This window comes from Oncorhynchus nerka, linkage group LG26 (assembly GCF_034236695.1).
Source record: "Oncorhynchus nerka isolate Pitt River linkage group LG26, Oner_Uvic_2.0, whole genome shotgun sequence".
Taxonomy (NCBI): domain Eukaryota; kingdom Metazoa; phylum Chordata; class Actinopteri; order Salmoniformes; family Salmonidae; genus Oncorhynchus; species Oncorhynchus nerka.
In genome coordinates, this window is record NC_088421.1 from 17582911 (window position 1) to 17605806 (window position 22896).

Below are 22896 nucleotides of genomic sequence, written 5' to 3' on the forward strand. Positions count from 1 at the left end.
AAACCTGTAATTATATACCCCTGTAGAAATGACAAGCATAATTGGAATCAGCATGCCATTGTTGAGACTAATTATCAATTAAGACTACTTGAGGTTGAATCAGTGAACACATGTGGTGCTTACGGAAGCATTCAAAATATACCTTTCCCCTCGTCCCAGTGTGTTAATGTACGTTGAGAAACAATCATATTGGCAATGTATTTTACACATAAATGTTACGGTGTCCTCCTACTTTACATTCTAACAATCACTCGGTATCTGCGAGGTCAGGCTCACGATTCGACGGGTAAAATAATAATCCACACACCTGTTGAGTTCACAGAATCCACACAAAATCCACTTTCAAGTGACAGTGTCTCCCGTAATGATAAACTGACTCATTACACCCCGAAGACAAATACCAACGTCCGTCAAACAAACCTGTCAAGAAACCGCGTAGAAATGCCAGCACGTGAAATTGGTGAATCATACGAAAATGTATATGTTCGCACGTTATCTCCGGACTTTGAAGAATTGAACAGATCACGACTTTCAGGTAGAAAACGAATGGTGGTATTCAATGATAAGAACGACAAGTACCATGCCAAACAACACGAGGAGAAGCATTCGGAAGGTTTACCATTTAAATCCTATAGTAATATCGATTGCAATCAAGGAAAAATTCAGAATTTACATCGTGGAAAGTTTTCTATCACAGGAAACGATGAGAACCACTCACAAATGGCATACCACTCAGATTCAGTAACTCCAGGTAAGCTATAGGTGGGCTGTCTGTCATGTAGCCTATTCTACCATTCAACTTGTTTAGTTTGACTAGCCACGTATTTCCTTGCTCAAAATATGCATAATAGGCTAATGTTGTGTCTATTTTAGGAGTGCGTGCAGGAAAGATCCGAGTTCGAGGTGATATAGCGAAAGCAGAGAGCTGGATGAGAATGGAGCCAGACGTAGAATGTGGAGATGAGTCTATGACCCTCACTGTCAGAGGGAGACGAGCCCTACATCTGTTAGTAGACAGAGGTAAATCGGACAGTGACCTATCCCGTTGTTCACGACTCAGTTCCGTTACACATTCGTCATTGGATGGTGTCTTCTGTACAGGGCAGTGTTTATTTTATTATATATATATATATATATATTTTTTTTTAAGAGCCCCGATGCTCGGTCTGAACATTAACTCGCATCGCTTGGGGTAGGGTTTTGGAAGCATAAGGACCTTATATTTTATATAAGCAAGACATAATTTTATAAAAACAAACATTTTAAATTGTTACACGCCTTTAGAGTTAGGCCCAACCTAGACGTAACATAGTATGTGTAAATCTGGGACACTCCAATGAGTTTGCTATGGTTACATAAAACAGTTTACGTAATAACCCTTTAACCTTAATCCCTAACCTAGCTAACGTTAGCCATTTTCCCCACAAATTAATACATACCATACGAAATGTAGCATATCATACTAAATGGAGTGTCACGGATTTACGTACAGAATAATACGGAAGACAGTGGACTACTGTGCTAATTGGCTATCTGCGTCTCTGAACACCTTTGTGTAAATGGAAGACGGACGCCACAAACTTGAGACGTCACCAAAAAATACTATTGGCTGCAACTGTGTTAAAACAGTGTACAGTATTTTCATATATGAAATGATTTTGACGTGGTATGAAAGTAGAGGGATTTATGTTTCTAGAGATATACTGCAATTGAAAATGGATTCCTGTTTAAGATGGAGTATTTGACTATTTTGGATTCCAGAGCCAATTTGCCTTTAAACAGAACATGTAAAGTCCTTGGACTATAAGGAGTAAAGTTAGCCCAATAATGGACTAAAAGGAGCCTAAGTCTGACCACAAGGAGTGTGGGTGTGAATGATGCATAGCTGTAGGCTATTTTATTCATTTGTCCTCTTGCCTTTAGCGAATGCCTCTGCTGTCCCCCTGGCCCAACTACCCTCTCAATGTGGCTACTCCGTCGAGTCGACCTGGCGAGACTTGACGTTTGTGGTACCTTATAATGCCTGTCACGTCAACCAAGAAGTGGTAAAGTAGCACTCAACCCCCTCTGCCCTGCTTAAAAGTAACTTGATGTCCATAGTCACAATCCATTCTCTGAACTTGTCAGACTGGCAGGTGAAAACTGTTCTGTGACTGTCATTCTGTCAACATAAAAGCTTTTTCTATTGTTCTTCACACACCGTTATTCACTCCTTTCCTTTGGCCTGCTGACAGGATGGTAGTTATGTGTTGCCTCTGATCTGGAGAGGGACCCCTGTGAAGATGTCCTGCCCAATGTCCCAGGCCCTGGCCCCCTCCTCCCTCTGCTGCTCATCTCAGGGAATGACTGTCAGACTGCAAGTTCAAGGAGCCAAAGAGGAGCTCAGAGTCCAGGGTAACTGTGGAGTTATATAGTATAATTTATCACAATTTTACTCCGCCTGCACGCTATCGCTGCTGAATAGACCGATTTAGAGACATCATTTGGACTGAATCCAATGTTTCTGTAACTATTTCTACAGCTATGATGAGTTTGTGAGGCTACTGTCAGGTCTGTATGTGAGCTGTGTTGGTTTCCCCCTGCAGTTAGAAGAAAATGGATGCCACTGCTTTCGCTGGCCCTACAGTGTGGCTACAGTATGGACAGGCAACATGGAGAGCTGGTCATATCTGCACCCTTCACTGCCTGTGGGATCACATCAAAGGTGAGCCATGGCACTCCTATTGCGCTATGACTTGGGATGGAAATGATGACTCAGGGCTACTTGACTGTCCTTTTTGCTTTTACATGAAATTTGCTGAAACAATTTCTTTGCTTAATAATGTTGCATTTTACACTGTGAACAAAACATTAGGAACACCTGTTCTTTCCAGGACTGGCCAGGTGAAAGTTTTGATCCCTTATTGATGTCACTTGTTAGATCCACTTCGATCAGTGTAGATGAAGGGGAGGAGATGGGTAAAATATAATTTTTTGAGCCTGGAGACATGAATTGTGTATGTGTGCCAGTCAGAGGGTTGAATTGGCAAAACAAGAGATTGCAGTGCCTTTGAACGGGGTATGGTAGTAGGTGTCAAGCTCACCGGTTTCTGTCAAGAACTGCAACGCTGCTGGGTTGTTCATGCTCTAAAGTTTCCTGTGTATTTCACTAACTGAAATAATGGACATTTTCTTCCAGGATGGAAAATACACTCTCTCTCTTCAAATAGGGGAGAGAGCTGTCACACTGGCCTGTCCTTCTTCTCTGCCTGTCCAAGTAACACAACCCCTCCGACCTGCAGCAGATTTCCCCCATTATGTAACTATGGGCCCAACAAGCTCAGTTTCTTCAACCCTGCTGTCTAACCCTTCTTCCATAACCCTGTCTTACCCAGTGCTTCACCCATCCTTCCCATTTAATCCCCTGCCCACATTGCCCCCTGATCAGCCTCCCAGCCCTGGTATCCATGTTACTTCTCCCTTGACTACAGGCCCCTCTGTCCATCCTCCCCTGGCTCAGCGTCTTCAGGCCTACCCATTCTCTCAGTATTACTACCTCCACACGATGCCCCTCAGTGAGTCATACCAGTCACCCCTCTCCTCTAGTCCCCCCTCTCAACTCCCAACTACAGGCCCCACTGAGTCGAAGCCAGGCCACACTCCTGTCCCAAGCCACCCCCACTACAATAACCCCCATGTTACTCAGTATTCTTCCACTACAGCTGGTCATCCAGTTCACTCTGAAGCCCCCACTCTCCGACCCCCTGAGTATACTCGCCACCCATACTACCACAACTACCATCACCCCAACATCCCTATCCTTGAGCCACCTCAAGGGCCCAGTAATGGTGCCAAGACGGGTACTTCCACCAATGGTCCTCAGGTTGAACCACCTGCCCCTCACAACCTTAACCCGATCTCCTGGGTGTTTCCGCACTACTACCTCTACCACCCCAAAGTGCCTCCCTATAACCCACCCCAACACCCTCGGCCTGTTACCCCTGCCTCTCACTCCTTTACTCTCCCGGTTAGCAGTTCACAAACACACCGTATAACTCCTGTTCCTCATGTGCCTCACCCTCCACCCTATCCTCACTACTACACCCCACTAACACCCAGTGGTGAAGTCAAGAGATCCCATCACCCTGATAACCCGTTTATTCATCTTCAACCTTTGAAACCTATCACTTCCCCTAACTCATCTCCCACTTTACTAGAGATCCCATTCTACCAATACACACTTAATTTTCCCTACAAGCCTCCACTGATCCAGAAACATAGACTTGGTCTCCAGACCAACAATCCCTCTAGACCCATGGACGAACATCCTCCAGTTGTCCCATCTCCCCCTGCGTCGTCTCCTGATCAAAGTGGAAAGTCGCACCCTCATGGTCACCTGAAATGGCCTCCACAACAACAGCCCTCCAATTCACACACAGCCCAGAGCCTGTCTACTAGTTTTACCTCTGTTGCCCATGCTGCAACCCAACCTCTTCTCTTTCCAAACTTCCCCCCGTTGTACTACCCTCATCTGAAATCACCCATCAGCAACCCTCAACAAGAACAAAACCCTGTTACTGTCCTCCCCACTGCTCCGCCTGCATCCTCTTCAACCTCTACTCCAGCATCTGGCCATCCAGTTTATCCACACTACTACGATCACCCATACTATTACTACTCAATGCCTTATGATCCATACAGATTACCCCAACCTGTTGATCATGCATCTTCTGCCCCATCTAAAGGAGCTCTGACTCCTCCATCTCAGACCCCTGCTCATCACACTATGGAAACCTTTCACCAGCCAGCCCTTCCATATGACTATTCCCAGGCCAAAATGCCTATCCAGATTACTACCCAACCTCTGCCTTCTCCTGCCACTAACAGTCCTCAAACCTCCACTCCAACCACAGAATCTACAACTCCTGAAATCCCACCTTTTCCCTTTGACCCCTACTACTACTACCATCCTGGAATGTCCATCTATGACCAGGACCAAAGCTATGATCCCAGTACACACGCCGAAAAGACATCAGGGGCTCAAGCTTACCTAGATTCTGACCATTATAGAAGAGGAAGCTTTGCCCGCACTCCTGTGGCGAGTCCAACCCATGCACCCCATCCTACCACCAACCCCACTCATAACCCCTCACACCATCACATCATTCATCCACAACCTTCAACCATTCCTTCGCCTCATCGTCCCAACCCAGGTCCCCCTGGAGATCTGTCAGACCCCGTGATAAAAGGTGAGTCTTCATCTTGAATATTTCTACTGTATGTGTGAACTGCACCACTATTGAAAGGCTGTGGTTGTCTCATATCAGTGCAGGCACTATAAAGAGCCACAAGAGGGCACCTCACCTCTACTAGGTGATCCTGGAGACCACTGTGTAATTGGTTTTTACTTCCGTAACAAATATCCACTTTCTTAAGTAGAAGTTCATAAACCTGGTTTGTCACACCAGTACTGTTTCCTTTCCCTCCATACAGACCCTGGTTTCAAGGCTGATACACACACACCCTGTGGCTTGTCCGACCAGGACTGTGACGGATCCTTAGGTTGCTGCTCTTACCTTGTGAATGGTTAGTCTCTCGATCTCAAGCTACTGGTCTTGGTGTTGCTATGGAAAAGCCATAACAGTTTGGTGTTTCGCCGACATCACAACACTTCTCGGAGGAGTGGAAATGGTCTTCCAGCATGTCCAAGGCCATGTGCACATGCTTGGTATTTCGGGAATGTCAGCTTTCAAACTGCTTTGCTACTCATTAGTTTACACAATGTGCTGTGTCTTAGGTCCTCAGGCTGTGTATGTGTGTCAACCCTCAGAGTGTACATCGGGGCGTCAATTTGTCTTTGCGGTCCCTGGCTCTCTGGTGGATCCCACGGTCTCCCTTCCCCCTCTACCTGCGGACAGCCATGTGTCCTGTACCCCCCAGAGGATGACCTCTGACCTGTACAGTGTACCCCTGGATGGCTGTGGAGTGCACAGATACGTAAGTTACTGTACACTTGCTCCTCAACATCCTTGTATAACTGTTCAACATATTACCTGTGTGTTATCGTTTGATGCTCCTTCTTTTTCCCTGTTGCTCGTGTCTGTTTGGTTAGGAGGATGGTCAGGCCATGGTCCACTTGTTGGAGTTCAACGCTCTACTTTCCACACAACATAAACACAGCACCACGTCTGAAGACTCACCTGTCCGGTAAAGCCATTTTACTACCTGAACAAATGGTTCAAATCCCCAGCAAATGTATTTCATTATTTTTCCCAGAAGTTACCATTTTGAATGCTAATGCTTTCAAACCATGATGATGAACTTGCAATCCTTTAGTACAGATGGGATGAGATTACAAATCGGTGTAGAGTTAGTGCAACATGAGCTTGTCTTCTGTGTAGGTTGATGGTGGAGTGCAGGTCTTTTCCTGGTTCTCCCGGAAGGGTGAGGTACCAGGTGATGAACACCACCCCTAGCCCCCCTGTCCCCACTCAGGGCTCATTGGTTGTCCAGCTACGAATCGCTACAGGTAGGACTATATAAGTAATGAAACCTTCAGGAGTAGCAGCAGAGCTATGTAGGACTCTGAGGAGTGGGTTTTATCATACTGCATCTGCCAACTAACCACTTACCCTCCCCATATTTGCCTCTGCCTGTAGATGAGCACTACAGCAGCTTCTACTCAGAGAAACATCGACCACTCAGTCTACTTCAGGGGCGACCTTTGCACCTGGAAGTGGGTCTGCTGAGCCCCCCAGACATGGCCCCTGGCCTGGTGCTCCTGGTGCACTACTGTCTGGCCTACCCAGACACACCACGGGCCCGCTGGCTGCTCATCTATGATGGGTAGGTTGTTCCACTATAGTTCCTGTTTGTTTACATGCAACAGCAGAGAAAGCACTTCATAGCTGTGTGAAATATCCATATTTTATAGGTTTTTCCACAGAACCTACTGCTCAGCTCCACTAAATAACTGTCCATATAGTGAACAGGCAGTTATTGTCTGAACCTCCATGTTGTTTTGTCTCATTTTTCAGCTGTCCCAGCCGTGGTGACTCCCAGGCCCCTCCCCCACCACCTGCCCAACCCCGTCACACCCGGAGGCTCACAATCACCACCTTCCAGTCTTTACCCACAGGAAGTCCCTCCCACCTGGAGGTCCGTTTCAGCCAATGGTGTCATATTATAGACAGTTTGATACATTACTGTCTGATCAGTGCATTTGAATGTGTTGTCCTGTCCTCATCCACAACAGATCTACTTCATGTGCTCCACGGAGGTGTGCTCCCCATCAGACGGGGACTGTATTGAGGGCTGCTTCAGTTTAGTTTAATTAACACTCCTATAACGGTTTGGATAATTGTGAGCACAAGGTAGGAGTATAAACCATCCATTTCTTGAAGTTACTAAAATGTACTGTATTAATACTGTAGTGCTCAAATGTACGTGTTTCTTAGTGTTCAACTTGACACTCGTGTATTTGTTACATTAACTGTTATTCATTTGTAGGACCAAAGCTGGACAACTGAACAAATTAATAAATACACATTTACTCAATGATTTTTTTTCTCCAGCACTTATTCAGTCATGCAGTAAGCACAATGACATCAGACGAGGAAGAAAAAAACAACTTTATTTTAACAAAAAAAAGCTCCATTTGGTGCCAAGTTTACAGTCAGTAGTATTAGCTTGTAACAGAACATAAGCTGTTCTCGTAAGACTTCCTACAAGACACTTGACCTGGTAAGGTACACCATTTGGCCCACTCCTGCCTGACACGGCAACACTTTGGCTAGTGTACCAAGCCACTCCATATGAAGTGTTTATTCTATCACACTCAACAGCCTCCAGTACAACTGCTGCCTGATGGGGCATTCAGGGAGACATCATTCCCAAGCCCGCTGCGATTGGAGTGACTCAAAAGGAAATGTATCCCAGTTGCAAACATTAGTTTAGCATGTGAACTGATTTTTAATAAGCAGAAATTGGCATCAAAGTAACAGAATAAGTCAAGCAAACAATGTTCCAGAGTCATATTTAAGGATTCCTGACTGAACTTTGCATATCATCCCACGTCAACATCCAAACATGGAATGAAGAAATCAGTCTAATATCACCTCAGGGTGTACAAGTGGAGCTGGAGTTGGGATTAGTATTGTAATTGTGTAGCATGATTAGATGTTATTAATAATGTACTTAATTTGGCATAGAGAACCAAATACGGATGAATCCAGTTAAGATACTAATTCTGTCAGCAGTACATTGCTATGGATATTGTAACACAAACATGATTCTAAACTGATGTGATTACAGGGAAAGGTAATGTTGGACAGTGCTTCACTTGTCTGATTACAGCAGTGCCCTCATTTAATGCTCCGTATGACTTAATAAAATGGTCCCTTTCATGTAAGCAGCATTAATGTCAGCAAGCGCAGCTATATACATTCGGTAACAGTGATTTTTTTTAAGGTAAAAAAAAAAGAGATTAAGGACTACAGTGGGAAGAGGGGCAGAGCAACAGTGTCTTGCCCTGTTCCTATGTCATCTAAAGCATGTCCAGATGATCAAGAGCCCTGTCCAGCTACGCAAATGAATGAAAGCTAATTAGGACATTTTTATTGGGCACCTCTCCGGAAGTATTACGTGACAGGATGGGGTGATGGTCACTGAATGACAACCATCTGGTTTGGTCTCATAGTGGAGAAATGTTTGAACGTGGTGGTGGTCCTGTCCCCTCAGTACACAGGGGCAGAGAAGCGACTCTTCTTGATCTGTTTCATGAGGATGCTGCAGCACACCAGGGCTGTGATCTAGGAGCAACAGTAGATGGTGATGAGGGAGGAAAGGGTTAAGCAGAAGGGGATAATATAAAGAGAGCAGGGTGAGTGATCACCTTCAGGATTAGACCACATGAAGTAACAGGGTGAGTGATCGCCCCCCCACCTTCAGGATTAGACCACATGAAGTAACAGGGTGAGCGATCACCCATCACCTTCAGGATTAGACCACATGAAGTAACAGGGTGAGCGATCACCCATCACCTTCAGGATTAGACCACATGAAGTAACAGGGTGAGTGATCACCCCCCCATCACCTTCAGGATTAGACCACATGAAGTAACAGGGTGAGTGATCGCCCCCCATCACCTTCAGGATTAGACCACATGAAGTAACAGGGTGAGTGATCGCCCCCCATCACCTTCAGGATTAGACCACATGAAGTAACAGGGTGAGTGATCGCCCCCCCATCACCTTCAGGATTAGACCACATGAAGTAACAGGGTGAGCGATCGCCCCCCATCACCTTCAGGATTAGACCACATGAAGTAACAGGGTGAGTGATCGCCCCCCATCACCTTCAGGATTAGACCACATGAAGTAACAGGGTGAGCGACAGCCCCCCATCACCTTCAGGATTAGACCACATGAAGTAACAGGGTGAGCGACAGCCCCCCATCACCTTCAGGATTAGACCACATGAAGTAACAGGGTGAGTGATCGCCCCCCCATCACCTTCAGGATTAGACCACATGAAGTAACAGGGTGAGTGATCGCCCCCCATCACCTTCAGGATTAGACCACATGAAGTAACAGGGTGAGCGACAGATGAAGGTATGGGTTACTACAAAGGAGAAGCAAAAGGTTGAAAAGGGAAACATTAAAATCTTGGGATTTGCTTCAACTCTCCTCTGACAATCAGTTTCATCATCACATTCAGCCCGGGAACAATGTGTAACACAACACCCATCTGTTGCTCTCTCTTCTAACCAGTGCATTTCTGACCCTGCAGCAACATCTCCCCTGGTTCACAAATTTGACCACTAAACTGTGTGTCGGTGTAGTATTACCTACCAGCATAGCAGCAGTCCCAAGGAAGAGGCCCATCACCAGAGGCGCTTTGGACTCAAAGAGGTTGAGGATCACTGTGGGGCAGGCCTGCAGGGGGACAGAGAGACCAGAGGGGGACGGGTTAGGGCCTTGGGTTCAGTACAGAGCAGAGATATGGATATCTAGGCCAGCCTCCTCGATGCCTCTATAGGGAAATAAACGAAGTAACAAATGTAATTTGTCAGTCTTGACAGATTATTTTACATATGTTTTTATTATAGTCAGTTATACAGTCAATATGAAAAAGGACCGTATCCTATGCACCTGTACAGGGCCGGTCATGGCTGTTCTGCCACCCTAGGCGAGAGAAAGAAATTTACCACCCAGCAAAACTACGTTTTTTTCCAGATGTTGAAATCAAGTTTATTTTCGGTTCTATTCTATTTTTAACATGTCAGGGCATTTTTGTTTGATTGGGCGCCATTTAGGTTTGGCTCTTTGATTGGAGAAACCTGCATGTTGCATATGTGTCCATCTCATTACATTGTCATAGATTTCATCTCCAGCCTGTAGGCTACAGAAAAGGCCACATACTCTTTCTACCATATCCTGTATCTGCTACATGATTTACGCTAGATAATGTTTTTGACAGAATGTTGGTGGAGCCAACAGCACCCTGGAGAGGCGCACTGTGAACAGACAAGCTAAAAATGTTGCGCCTTTGAGGAAGTGGGCATAGGGCGGCATCAGCGCTCACCTAAAGCCCATTTGCCATTGATTGAGTGAATTTTTCTTTGTTTTTAGGTAGAATAATGTGAGGCTTTATGCGTTGTTGGTCTTGTTCAGCTTAGCTTAGAAAATGCCACCCTCGTCAATCTGCCGCCACAGGCGTCTGCCTAATGAGCGGGCAGGCCTGCACCTTACATATACTCGCAAATATCCATTGGCTAGACAACAATGCATGAAATACATTGAAGTTCAAGGTGCACATGTTTCTCAAGTTTATAGGATTTGTTCTATAATGAACACACTCACAGGGAGAGTTAAGGTGTCCCAAATGCCAGTTTTGGGACATGTTTTTTTTACCAAGAGGTCCAAGGCACCAATGAGTCCACAGCAGTGCAACTAGAAGAGAGAGAGAGAAAAGGCAAGTGCAATTCAGAATGTGTACATAATTGTTATAGAGCTGTGGATTGAATTAGCTCTGATGGAGTGAAATGTGCCTAACTAAAGCTGTGATGCTATTAATAGTTTGGGAATAGGTTTGATCTTTACCACATTGTGGAACATGGACAGGGTAACAGCCAAGCCAGGGTCTCCTTTGTCCACATACTGAGCGTACACAGTCATATAGAATTTTGCCAGCTGCTCTCCCACCTGCACAGCACAAAGAGAAGACAACAACACATGAGGTAGAGTCACACTGTTGACTACTACCATTTCATGAAATAGCACAGGGTTTGGTGATCTGCGTGAAAGGAAAGCCTTGGCTTGAAGTTGTTTATTATTCATAATTCTCTTTCCCTTCCCTCTCTCACCACATCGCTTCTCATGTAGGCGAACACACCGGCTGCAATCTCTACTCCAGCCAGGATAGCCAGCAGGCAGGAAAACTGGGAAGGACAGGTAAACAAGTCAGGTAAACAGCAGAACACATACGGTATGAATTACCATACATAAAAACCCAGTATCACAGTATATGTAGAAACTTCCCTTTACATTTCCGTATTTCTTAGTTGTGTTGTGACGTTAAATGTATGAACAATAAATAAAGTTGAATTTAAAGTTGCAACAATGACGAAAAACCATGACCTTTCTGAGAAACTGTGTGAAGGTTACAATGTGCCACTAAAGTAAATCACTGGCTATCTTCACAAGCTACTCAAGCATAGAATTGCTAACATTCCTCAACATGAGTGCTGATTTTAATGTGAGAGCGATTACATACTGTATGACACGCTCGCAGTCATGCATCCAATAATAAACCACACAGAGAAAGCAATCGCTGACACAAAATGGCAACAGGAAGCTCTGAGCAAGATAAATCATTTACTGTGATTTCTACCTTGAACCTTCAGCCAAAAACACGTTTCAGCTCATCATAGCTGTAAATTAGTAAGTGCATTGCTTTGTCAATTTGAGATACGAAGCAATCATAATTGCATCATCTGTTTCTCTCTGACATCAAAAACTGTAGTGTGTTTCGTAGAGGAATAGCTAATAATAATAATAGTTTGGTTTATTTCATGCTGTGAAAGTGTTTTCCAAATCTAGGGACTTTGTTAGAGCCTTTGATCTCTTCCTTGAACTCACTATCCCTAAGAACTGGAAACCTGTTGCTATACCCATGGTGGTGGTAAACCAGGAAACAGGTCACCCACAGAGTTGGTCATACACAAAAATGTCCTGCAGCAAAGCTTCATACAGGAAGCAAGTATTTCCTATCTCAAGCTCTTGTTAAATGGAAGCTTAAAAGTCTTTGGCTTTCTCAGACAGAGGCGAGATTCCCAGTGCTCCTCGATGGTTGCAAAGTGCACCATGGCTCGAGGTAGCGGATCAGTTGAGAGATTGATGACAAGCGCTTGCTAGGCCCTTGAGAGGTCAGAGGTGCGGCAAGGAGAACCTGAGAATTCTGTGGTGGGAAAAAGCAGCAGGATCACTCAACAATCCAAATGCTCCCATGTCACAGATTAGATTTCCACTGGTGCTTTGTGGGTAAGGGCTTTGGGTGACATATTGGGCTGAACAAGTTTAGATACTTTCTAGTGAGGAACTCTTATTAGGAAGTGAAACTAACATGCATGTTCTTATTTGTAACGGTTCTCCTCTTCGTCTGAGGAAGAGTAGTTAAGATCGGACCAACACGCAGCGTGGTAAGTGTCCATGTTAATATAACAGAACACGAAACAAAAATAACAACGAGAATGTAAGAAACGAAACAGTCCTGTCAGGTGAAACAACACAAAACAACTACCCACCAACACAGGTGGGAACAGGCTACCTAAGTATGGTTCTCAATCAGAGACAACGATAGACAGCTACCTCTGATTGGGAACCATACCAGGCCAAACACAGAAATACAAAACATAGAACAAAACAGAATGCCCACCCCAACTCACGCCCTGACCAAACCAAAATAGAGACATAAAAAAGGAACTAAGGTCAGGACGTGACATTATTAGCTAAGGTTACTTACCTCTGCCCACTCAAGCCTCTAAATCAGGGCTGTCAAATACTTTGTGCCCCCACTTCAGTGTAGTGTAACTAATGGAAAATGGATGCTGTTTTTCTTTTCGTTGTAGCTTACCACTGCCAATCCATTCATATTCTCATTGCATGCTCCATAGTCTCCGAAAACAGCCACGAGCAATATCACTGCTCCTAACGCAATCAACACTGACACACCTACAGTATGAGAGAGAGCGAGAGATGCTCATTTGTCAATGTTCACTGTTCAGCACTAATTATTTTTCAGTAACACTTAAGTTATACTTTATAAACTATTTGAAAATCATTTATAAGTCATTAATAAACAAAGTTGTATAGTCTGTCTATCCATGGCTTACAGCTGTAAAAAGCTTTCCAAAACATTTGGGGCTGAAATTAGTAGAGTAGAGTTGTGTGAGCTCACCGATGACAAACTGTTGTGTGTTGAGGTCTATGTTGAAAAATCCTCTGGTCTCAGAGCTGAACCTCAGCCACAAGCCCAACCCGAACATCGCCATACCCACCAGCTGTCAGAGGAACAAACAACAAAAACTGTGCATGAAACAGTTTGTGTAACCACATCTAAAGATCAGTCTCACACAAGATGTTACAAATATAGTGTAAAAGATGTTCTAGTATTAAAGGGATACTTCTGGATTTTGGCAACGAAGCCCGCTATCTACACTGCTCAAAAAAAATAAAGGGAACACTTAAACAACACAATGTAACTCCAAGTCAATCACACTTCTGTGAAATCAAACTGTCCACTTAGGAAGCAACACTGATTGACAATAAATTTCACATGCTGTCGTGCAAATGGAATAGACAACAGGTGGAAATTATAGGCATTTAGCAAGACACCCCCAATAAAGGAGTGACCACAGACCACTTCTCAGTTCCAGTTGGCTGATGTTTTGGTCACTTTTGAGTGCTGGCGGTGCTTTCACTCTAGTGGTAGCATGAGACGGAGTCTACAACCCACACAAGTGTCTCAGGTAGTGCAGCTCATCCAGGATGGCACATCAATGCGAGCTGTGGCAAGAAGGTTTGCTGTGTCTGTCAGCGTAGTGTCCAGAGTATGGAGGCGCTACCAGGAGACAGGCCAGTACATCAGGAGACGTGGAGGAGAGCAACAACCCAGCAGCAGGACCGCTACCTCCGCCTTTGTGCAAGGAGGAGCAGGAGGAGCACTGCCAGAGCCCTGCAAAATGACCTCCAGCAGGCCACAAATGTGCATGTGTCTGCTCAAACGGTCAGAAACAGACTCCATGAGGGTGGTATGAGGGCCCAATGTCCACAGGTGGGGGTTGTGCTTACAGCCCAACACCGTGCAGGACGTTTGGCATTTGCCAGAGAACACCAAGAGTGGCAAATTCGCCACTGGCGCCCTGTGCTCTTCACAGATGAAAGCAGGTTCACACTGAGCACATGTGACAGACGTGACAGTCTGGAGACGCCATGGAGAACGTTCTGCTGCCTGCAACATCCTCCAGCATGACCGGTTTGGTGGTGGGTCAGTCATGGTGTGGGGTGGCATTTCTTTGGGGGGCCGCACAGCCCTCCATGTGCTCGCCAGAGGTAGCCTGACTGACATTAGGTACCCAGATGAGATCCTCAGACCCCCTGTGAGACCATATGCTGGTGCGGTTGGCCCTGGGTTCCTCCTAATGAAAGACAATGCTAGACCTCATGTGGCTGGAGTGTGTCAGCAGTTTCTGCAAGAGGAAGGCATTGATGCTATGGACTGGCCCGCCCGTTCCCCAGACCTGAATTACATTTACATTTAAGTCATTTAGCAGACGCTCTTATCCAGAGCGACTTACAAATTGGTGCATTCACCTTATGAATCTAATTGAGCACATCTGGGACATCATGTCTCGCTCCATCCACCAACGCCACGTTGCACCACAGACTGTCCAGGAGTTGGCGGATGCTTTAGTCCAGGTCTGGGAAGAGATCCCTCAGGAGACCATCCGCCACCTCATCAGGAGCATGCCCAGGCGTTGTAGGCAGGTCATACAGGCACGTGGAGGCCACACACACTACTGAGCCTCATTTTGACTTGTTTTAAGGACATTACATCAAAGTTGGATCAGCCTGTAGTGTGGTTTTCCACTTTAATTTTGAGTGTGACTCCAAATCCAGACCTCCATGGGTTGATACATTTGATTTCCATTGATAATGTGTGTGATTTTGTTGTCAGCACATTCAACTATGTAAAGAAAAAAGTATTTAATAAGAATATTTCATTCAGATCTCTGTGTTATTTTAGTGTTCCCTTTATTTTTTTGAGCAGTGTATATACTTCCCCAGTCAGATGAACTCATGAATACTGTTTTCATGCATTCATTCAGAACAGTGCTTTATAATTAGATGCAACACTTTTGAGCTAATATTCTATAAGAGGAACAGGAGCTCAAGCAGTAAAAATTTGCTGTCAAGCACTGAGTATGAAGGCAGGTAAACTAATGCTTACTAGCATTAGCACAATGGCTGGAAGTCTATGGTACAGTTGAAGTCGGAAGTTTACATTCACCTTAAACTTCTGACCCACTGGAATTGTGATACAGTGAATTAGAAGTGAAATAATCTGTCTAAACAATTGTTGAAAAAATTACTTGTCATGCGCAAAGTAGATGTCCTAACAGACTTGCCAAAACTTAGGTTTGTTAACAAGAAATTTGTGGAGTGGTTGAAAAACGAGTTTTAATGACTCCAACCTAAGTGTGTAAACTTCCGACTTCAACTGTATATACTAGTATGCTAGCAGTTACCATATACTTCGTCATTGTGCTAATGCTAGTTAGCATTGCGCTACACTAGTTAGCAACTTCCTTCAAACTGCATGCAGAGACATAAAAATTGTATCCATGAGTTCATCTGAATTCTGAGGCAGAAGATAATGGGGTTCATTGCCAAAATCCCAAAGTATCCCTTTCAATTTTACTATGAAATCTACAATGTTCAATTAATCAATTAAATTCAGTTGATTGTCAAGCAACACCAACATTGGGTGTGATGAAAACTTTTTTTTTTTTACAGTACCAGTCAAAAGTCTGGACACCTACTAATTCAAGGGTTTGTCTTTATTTTTACTATTTTCTACATTGTAGAATAATAGTGAAGACAAACTATGAAATAACACATATGGAATCATGTAGTAACCAATAAAAGTGTTAAACAAATCAAAATATATTTTATATTCTTCAAAGTAGCCACCTTTAGCCTTGACAGCTTTGCACACTCTTGGCATTCTCTCAATCAGCTTCATGAGGTAGTTACCTGGAATGCATTATAATTAACAGGTGTGCCTTGTTAAAAGTTAATTTGTGGAATTTCTTTCCTTAATGCGTTTGAGCCAATCAGTTGTGTTGTGCCAAGGTAGGGATGGTATACAGAAGATAGCCCTATTGTTCAACTGTTCAGAGACTGCATGAATCAGGCCTTCGTGGCCGAATTGCTGCAAAGAAACCACTACAAGGACACCAATAAGAATATACTTTTTTTGTGCCAATAAACACGAGCAATGGACATTAGACTGTTGGAAATCTGTCCTTTGATCTGAATCTCGAATTTGAGATTTTTGGTTACAACCGCCGTGTCTTTGTGAGACGCAGAGTAGGTGATTGGATGATCTCTGCATGTGTGGTTCCCACCGTGAAGCATGGAGGAGGAGCTGTGATGGTGTGCAGGTGCTTTGCTGGTGACACGGTCATTCATTTATTGAGAATTCAAGGCACACTTAACCAGCATGGCTACCACAGCATTTTGCAGCAATACACATTCCCATCTAGTTTGGGCTTAGTTGGACGATCATTTGTTTTTCAACAGGACAACGTCCCAACACACCTCCAGGCGGTGTAAGGGCCATTTGACCAAGAAGGAGAGTGATGGATTGCTACATCAGATGACCTGGCCTCCACAATCATCCGACCTCTACCCAATTGAGATGGTTTGGGATGAGTTGGACCGCAGAATGAAGGAAAAGCAGCCAACAATGCTTAGCATATGTGGGAACTCCTTCAAGACTGTTGGAAAATAATTCCAGGTGAAGCCGGTTGAGAGAATGCCAAGAGTGTGCAAAGCTGTCAAGGCAAAGGGTGGCTACTTTGAAGAATCTCAAATAAAAAAATATTTGGATTTGTTTAACACTTTTTGGTTACTACATGATTCCATGTGTGTTATTTAATCATTTTGATGTCTTCACTATTATTCTACAATGTAGAAATAAAGAAAAACCCTGGAATGAGTAGGTGTTCCCAAACTTTTGACTGGTACTGTATATTGAAAGCAGTAACTCCCCTCGATGTACTGTGAACATTTCAGGACTCTAAGAACAAGAAATGTATTCAAAATAGCTTCTGAAGTTTCATTATTGTATGTTTGTTAATGGGAAAATATGGCAGTTCTCAATTTCCTGAAAAGTTTGTTTTGGAGATGAGGTTTTCATCCGACAACGATGATTGGTAACATGATGACAATAATGTCATCATGTAATGTCAGGTGCAGCACTGTTTTGCAAAAAAGGACTACAAATAAATAGTCTAGTTTGGGAAATCTAGATAAACAAGACATTAAGAAAAAAAAAAAAAAAAGCATTCCTTTCAAAGCACAGAAAGCAACAGAATAAATACTGAACAGAATAGCTTCCTTAACCAGGGGCCAGGACTAAACTAGTTCAACAAATTAAACAGCACGCCTGTGTGTTTCGTTTCCTAGTTTTGATGAATTAATATGGAATTCTCCTGCTTGGAATATCAGTTAGCTGGTAGAGTGAACTAACCACACCCCAATGATGCAGTAAGTCTGTGGTTTTGCAGCTGTCGGCTCATATTTCACATACTATTACCTGTTCAATGATTTAGGCCTGCTTTTCAGCAGCAAGGCAACTGTTGTTTTGTTGCGTCTTTTGTATTCTTATTACATTGATTGGATATAAAGGTCTGACCAGAAGGGTCACCCAAGCATATTATCTGTATGAATGCCAACATTTTGAAACATAACATGAGAAACAAAAACTTATCATTAATTTCCATTAAATGAAGGAGAAGTTCATAAATGGAATGAACTAGTGTGCGAGTACACAACATATGCACACACGCATACCGACAAAACACACACTTTTACACATAATTTGCTGCTGCAACGTTATTTTACTCTTATTGTCTATCCTGATACCTAGTCACTTTACCCTGCCTTCATGTACATATCGACCTCAAATACCTCGTACCTCTGCGCATTGATCTGGTACTCCTTGTCTGTAGCTCCATTCTCCTGTATTTTATTACATTTTTTGTGTTACTATTTCAGTTGTATTGTTCTTTTAAAACTCTGCATCGTTGGGAAGGGCTCATAAGCAAGCATTCCATGGTAAAGTTCACAGCAGTTATTTTCAGGCATGTGACAAATCCAATTTTATGGACAACTGTGAGCAACAGACATTAATTGGTACTTCGATGGGAAAGTGGTTTAATCAGTCAGACATGTTATTAACAGCAGTGGAAATATACAGAGATGGTAGCAAGGGTCTGGACAAAGATAAATCTAATTTAAATTTGACTTTAAGCAAAGCTTATTTCCAAATCAGAAAATGGCAAATGCTGCCTAGGTTGATCAAAGATAAATAGACCATTGTAAATAACAATTTGTTCTTAACCCACTTGCCTAGTTAAATAAAAATAAATGCATTTGAACTCGTCACCTACCACAATGAATTTACATTTTTACACCAGCCCCCTTCTCTTTCTCATACACACCAGATACCAATGTGTTACCAATAGGCCTACAGTTACAGTGAGATTACGGATACTTACGGCAAAAAGGATGTTGAACATGATGAGGAAACACTTGCACAGCTGGCCACATCCGTCTAGTGCCATGGTAAAAGCTTTGCGAACACGCTACACGCAGGAAGTCAGAAATACAGTGTGGTGTCCTGTGAAACGAATTGCATATGTTCAAACATCTAAATGTTTACAATATGTGTGGGAAAAAAGCGGTAATGGGTAATAGACTGTGTCGAGGGTTGGTGTAAGTATTTAGTTAACTATAGAGTATCATAGCCAGGTTTGAATCACTGCGAGGTGAATCTTTCATTGGAAACATTTTGTAACAGTTTGTGTTTGATATTCTACCTCGAGCTACAGTGAGGGAAATGTAACGCAAGCCTGAACAAATATAAACCTACCTGGATTCTTTGCGCTCAGATCAGTCTCTTCACACTGCAGAACGCAACTGCGACACCAAACCGGTCTTAAATTTCAGAAGATTTGTGTGAAGAAGACAATTTATTGTTGGATTTGGTCTGGGTTAATTCCAACCCCCGGACCGATTGAATCCTTTGATTGGATTAGGCTGTTGAGTGACGGGGGGGGCAGGACACCTCAGAAGACGAGAAGACAGAGGGTAGCAATGATGGAGAAATGAAACTTATCTTTGGCTAGTTCTGGGAAAACATGTTCGTTATGCGACAATCAGTTGTGTTGTGCAATAATGAGATTATAATTATGAGCAAAACGGAGTAAGCAGATAAGTGTACTTACTGTACAATTATAGCCACATACAGTATATAATATAGGCCTTTCATAATCAAATCAAATGTATTTATAAAGCCCTTTTTACGTCAGCCTAAAACCCCAAACAGCAAGCAATTAAGGTCAGGTCGTTCTTCAAGATGTTCAAACGTTCATAGATGACCAACAGGGTCAAATAATAATCACAGTGGTTGTAGAGGGTGTAACAAGCCAGCAATTCGGGAGTACGAAAAAAGCAGGTCCAGGACAAGGTAGCATGTCCAGTGAACAGGTTATGGTTCCATAGTCGTAGACAGAACAGTTGAAACTGGAGCAGCAGCACGACAAGGTAGCAGGTCTGGTGAACAGGGACAGAGTTTCATAGCCACAGGCAAAACAGCAGAACTGAATCAGCAGTACAACCAGGTGGACTGGGGACAACCAGGAGTCATCAGGCCAGGTAGTCCTGAGGCATGGTCCTGGATGGGTTTCTTTATTTTTTACTATTTTCTACATTGTAGAAAAATAGTGATGACATCAAACTATGAAATAACACATATGGAATCATGTAGTAACCCAAAAAGTGTTAAACAAATCAAAATATATTTTATATTCTTCAAAGTAGCCACCTTTTGCCTTGACAGCTTTGCACACTCTTGGCATACTCTCAACCAGCTTCATGAGGTCGATATGGAATGCGTTTCAATTAACAGGTGTGCCTTGTTAACTATTTACATTGACGCAGCTCACTCTCCAGATCCCAATCACCTGAATTCTGATCACCTGTTCACACACCTGTATGTCATTATCACAGACTATTTAGTTCAGTTCTTTGCATCCCATCATTGTGAGGCATTGTTTGTTTTGTGACACACTTGTATTCGGAGCGCTGGTTTGACTGTAATTTAATCCTCCTGTGTATGATAGTTTTTCCCCAGCCTCACTAACGACGCCTATTCCCTGCCTGTACCTTAGCCTATTGGATTTCCTGTTATCAACCTATTGCTTGATCTCCCTGACAACGTTACTAGCCTTTCCCCTGCCTGTACTGTTGCCTTGTTGGGCCCCCTGTGTATGACCTTCTGCCTGCCCTGGACCCAGCTACCTGCCTCCTCCTGTGGTCCTTTACAATAAACACCTGCTGCTCCCTGCGCTTGAAACCATCTCTCGTGTTATTTTGTGTTACTTTTTATTATCTTTTACTTTAGTAGTACTTTTTGGTGAATATTTCCTTAACTGTTCTTGAACTGCACTGTTGGTTAATTAAGGGCTTGTAAGTAAGCATTTCACGGTAAGGTCTACACTTGTTGCGTTTGGCACGTGACAAATGAAGTTTGATTTGATTTGAAGGTCAGTCAATCCGGAAAATGTCCAGAAATGTGAAAGTTTCTTCAAGTGTAGTTGCAAAATCCATCAAGCGCAATGATGAAACTGGCTCTCATGAGGACCGCCACAGGAAAGGAAGACCGAGAGTTACCTCTGCTGCAGATAAGATCATTAGAGTTACCAGCCTCAGAATTTGCATCCCAAATAAATGCTTCACAGAGTTCAAGTAACAGACACATCTCAACATCAACTGTTCAGAGGAGACTGTGTGAATCAGGCCTTCATGGTTGAATTGCTGCAAAGAAACCACTAAAGGAAGTAACTGGAAGTTATTTTTCGTAGCATGTTAGGAGAGCATTTTAGCTAACCCTAACCCTTTTCCTGACCTTAAACTAATTCTCCTAACCTGCTATGAAGAAGTTACTTCTGATCGTAGCTGTATACCACCTAACACTCACGCCATAATTTGCTCACACACATAATATGCACATACATTTATACTGACTCTACACACACGCACACCCACTCACATACAATCATCATATATGCTGCTGATTCTGTTTATCATATATCCTGGTGCCTAGTCACCTTACCCCAGTTTGGGGGGAAATATGGAACTGGAGCTGACTGACCCTGTATATAGTATTCTTACTTACCTTCTCATGTTCTTCATATCTACCAAAGGAGGTTGGTAAGCACCTTAATTGGGGAGGACGGGCTTGTGGTAATGGCTGGAGCGGAATAAGTGGAATGGAATCAAACACATGTTTTTTATGTGTTTGATGCCATTCCATTTGCACCATTCCAGACATTATTATGAGCTGTCCTCCCTTCAGCAGCTTCCACTGATTTATATTTTATTTAACTAGGCAAGTCAGTTAAGAACAAATTCTTATTTACAATGGCGGCCTACCCCGGCCAAACCCTAACCTGGACGACGCTGGGCCAATTGTGCGCCGCCCTATGGAACTCCCAATCACTGCCAGTTGTGATACAGCCTGGAATTGTACTAGGGTCTGTAGTGACGCCTCTAGCACTGAGATGCAGTGCCTCAGACTGCTGCGCCACTGAGCACAAAGATCTACCTCTATCACTCCAGTATCCTTGCACATTGTAAATATGGTACTGGAGCTGACTGACCCTGTATATAGTATTCTTACTTACTTTCTCATGTTCTTCTTATTTTTTATTTCTTGTGTGTTTTTGTTCTATCTTATGTTATTTCTTGTTATTACATTGTTATTCATTACAGTTTTTTGGGGTTTAGAGCTTTGCAAGAAATCCATTTGTCCAGATTTGTGCATGTGACATTAAAAACTTGAAACTTGCATGGCCATTGATTAAGTTGTTTGATATCCACCAGGCGTCGCACTATCATTAAAAAAACATGCTTTCATATCAGTCCTGTAAAATAATTCGCCTTTGAAGTTTCCTAGGTTTGAGTGGTTTAATTAAAATAGATCACCTTTAACATGTGTTTAGCCTGGCCTATACTATCCTGCGTCTTTTCTCACACATACGTACTCTACATTGTTAAATTGCTAGTTGTATGTTATTTTAGGCCTACCCCATCTATTCCTTCTTTATTTATAACCCCTCCCCATCTGCTTCATTAGCTATATCACCGCCAACTGACTAGTGAAAGTCAATTAAAGCGTCGGGGGAAACTGTTTATACTCGATTCCTTGTTCTATTCCTTGACTTTAGACACTCGCTCAAGCGTGGAAGCTGCATGCAGAGGGGTGTGTGCGCGCAGTCGTAAAATAAAAGGAGGATAAATACCTCGCCATAAATCGTGGCAAGCAGTCTCATATTTACACGCGAACGATCCCCTAAAAATAAACATACCAATTTACACGTTTACGAAATTCAATTATTGAAATGTAATATATCGGTAATGACAAAAATCGTAAAAAGACATTTGAGGTAAGCTACTCTAAATGAAATGCCATGGTGTATGTTATGGTAAAAAAAAAAAGAGAGAGAGAAGGGGGGTGCAGGAGGGAATACGACAGAGGAAAAGGAGGGGAATATAGAGAGGGCAG

The 22896-nt window shown here is 43.3% G+C and overlaps 2 protein-coding genes across 3 annotated transcripts; one reads left to right on the plus strand and one right to left on the minus strand.

The window, feature by feature from the left end:
• The first annotated feature begins 243 nt into the window (after positions 1–243).
• LOC115110467 (mucin-2-like) lies at positions 244–7536 on the plus strand. Of its 2 annotated transcripts, XM_029636160.2 has the most exons (13): positions 245–751; positions 874–1020; positions 1924–2045; positions 2235–2394; positions 2586–2704; positions 3179–5228; positions 5473–5565; positions 5810–5976; positions 6092–6186; positions 6381–6508; positions 6639–6825; positions 7017–7137; positions 7235–7536. In XM_029636160.2, the coding sequence occupies exons 1-13, from the start codon at positions 442–444 to the stop codon at positions 7310–7312; spliced, it is 3777 nt and encodes a 1258-aa protein (XP_029492020.2). In that variant the 5' UTR covers positions 245–441; the 3' UTR covers positions 7313–7536. The 2 variants fall into 2 exon arrangements, with proteins under 2 accessions (XP_029492019.2, XP_029492020.2); XM_029636159.2 differs by having other exon boundaries at positions 244–751; positions 7017–7536.
• A 56-nt stretch (positions 7537–7592) lies between these two features.
• On the minus strand, positions 7593–19326 carry LOC115110468 (CD9 antigen-like). The gene is made up of 9 exons (XM_029636161.2): positions 19201–19326; positions 18827–18948; positions 13438–13540; positions 13114–13211; positions 11345–11419; positions 11082–11183; positions 10842–10931; positions 9831–9914; positions 7593–8789 (listed from the first exon to the last, which is right to left on the minus strand). Exons 2-9 carry the CDS (start codon positions 18890–18892, stop codon positions 8715–8717), a joined length of 693 nt encoding a protein of 230 aa, XP_029492021.1. The 5' UTR covers positions 18893–18948; positions 19201–19326; the 3' UTR covers positions 7593–8714.
• Positions 19327–22896: the final 3570 nt, after the last annotated feature.

Bases quoted from the DNA above. Each gene is read 5' to 3' on its own strand.
- LOC115110467 (XM_029636159.2), top strand. From the start codon at position 442: ATGCCAGCACGTGAAATTGGTGAATCATACGAAAATGTATATGTTCGC. The intron at 5,566-5,809 runs GTTAGTCTCTCG...GTCAACCCTCAG, and splicing joins CTGCTCTTACCTTGTGAATG to AGTGTACATCGGGGCGTCAA. The intron at 5,977-6,091 runs GTAAGTTACTGT...CTGTTTGGTTAG, and splicing joins GCTGTGGAGTGCACAGATAC to GAGGATGGTCAGGCCATGGT.
- LOC115110468 (XM_029636161.2), bottom strand. From the start codon at position 18,892: ATGGCACTAGACGGATGTGGCCAGCTGTGCAAGTGTTTCCTCATCATG. The intron at 11,184-11,344 runs GTGAGAGAGGGA...TGTGCTGTGCAG, and splicing joins CCTACATGAGAAGCGATGTG to GTGGGAGAGCAGCTGGCAAA. The intron at 9,915-10,841 runs GTGAGTGTGTTC...GTCCCCCTGCAG, and splicing joins GGGACACCTTAACTCTCCCT to GCCTGCCCCACAGTGATCCT.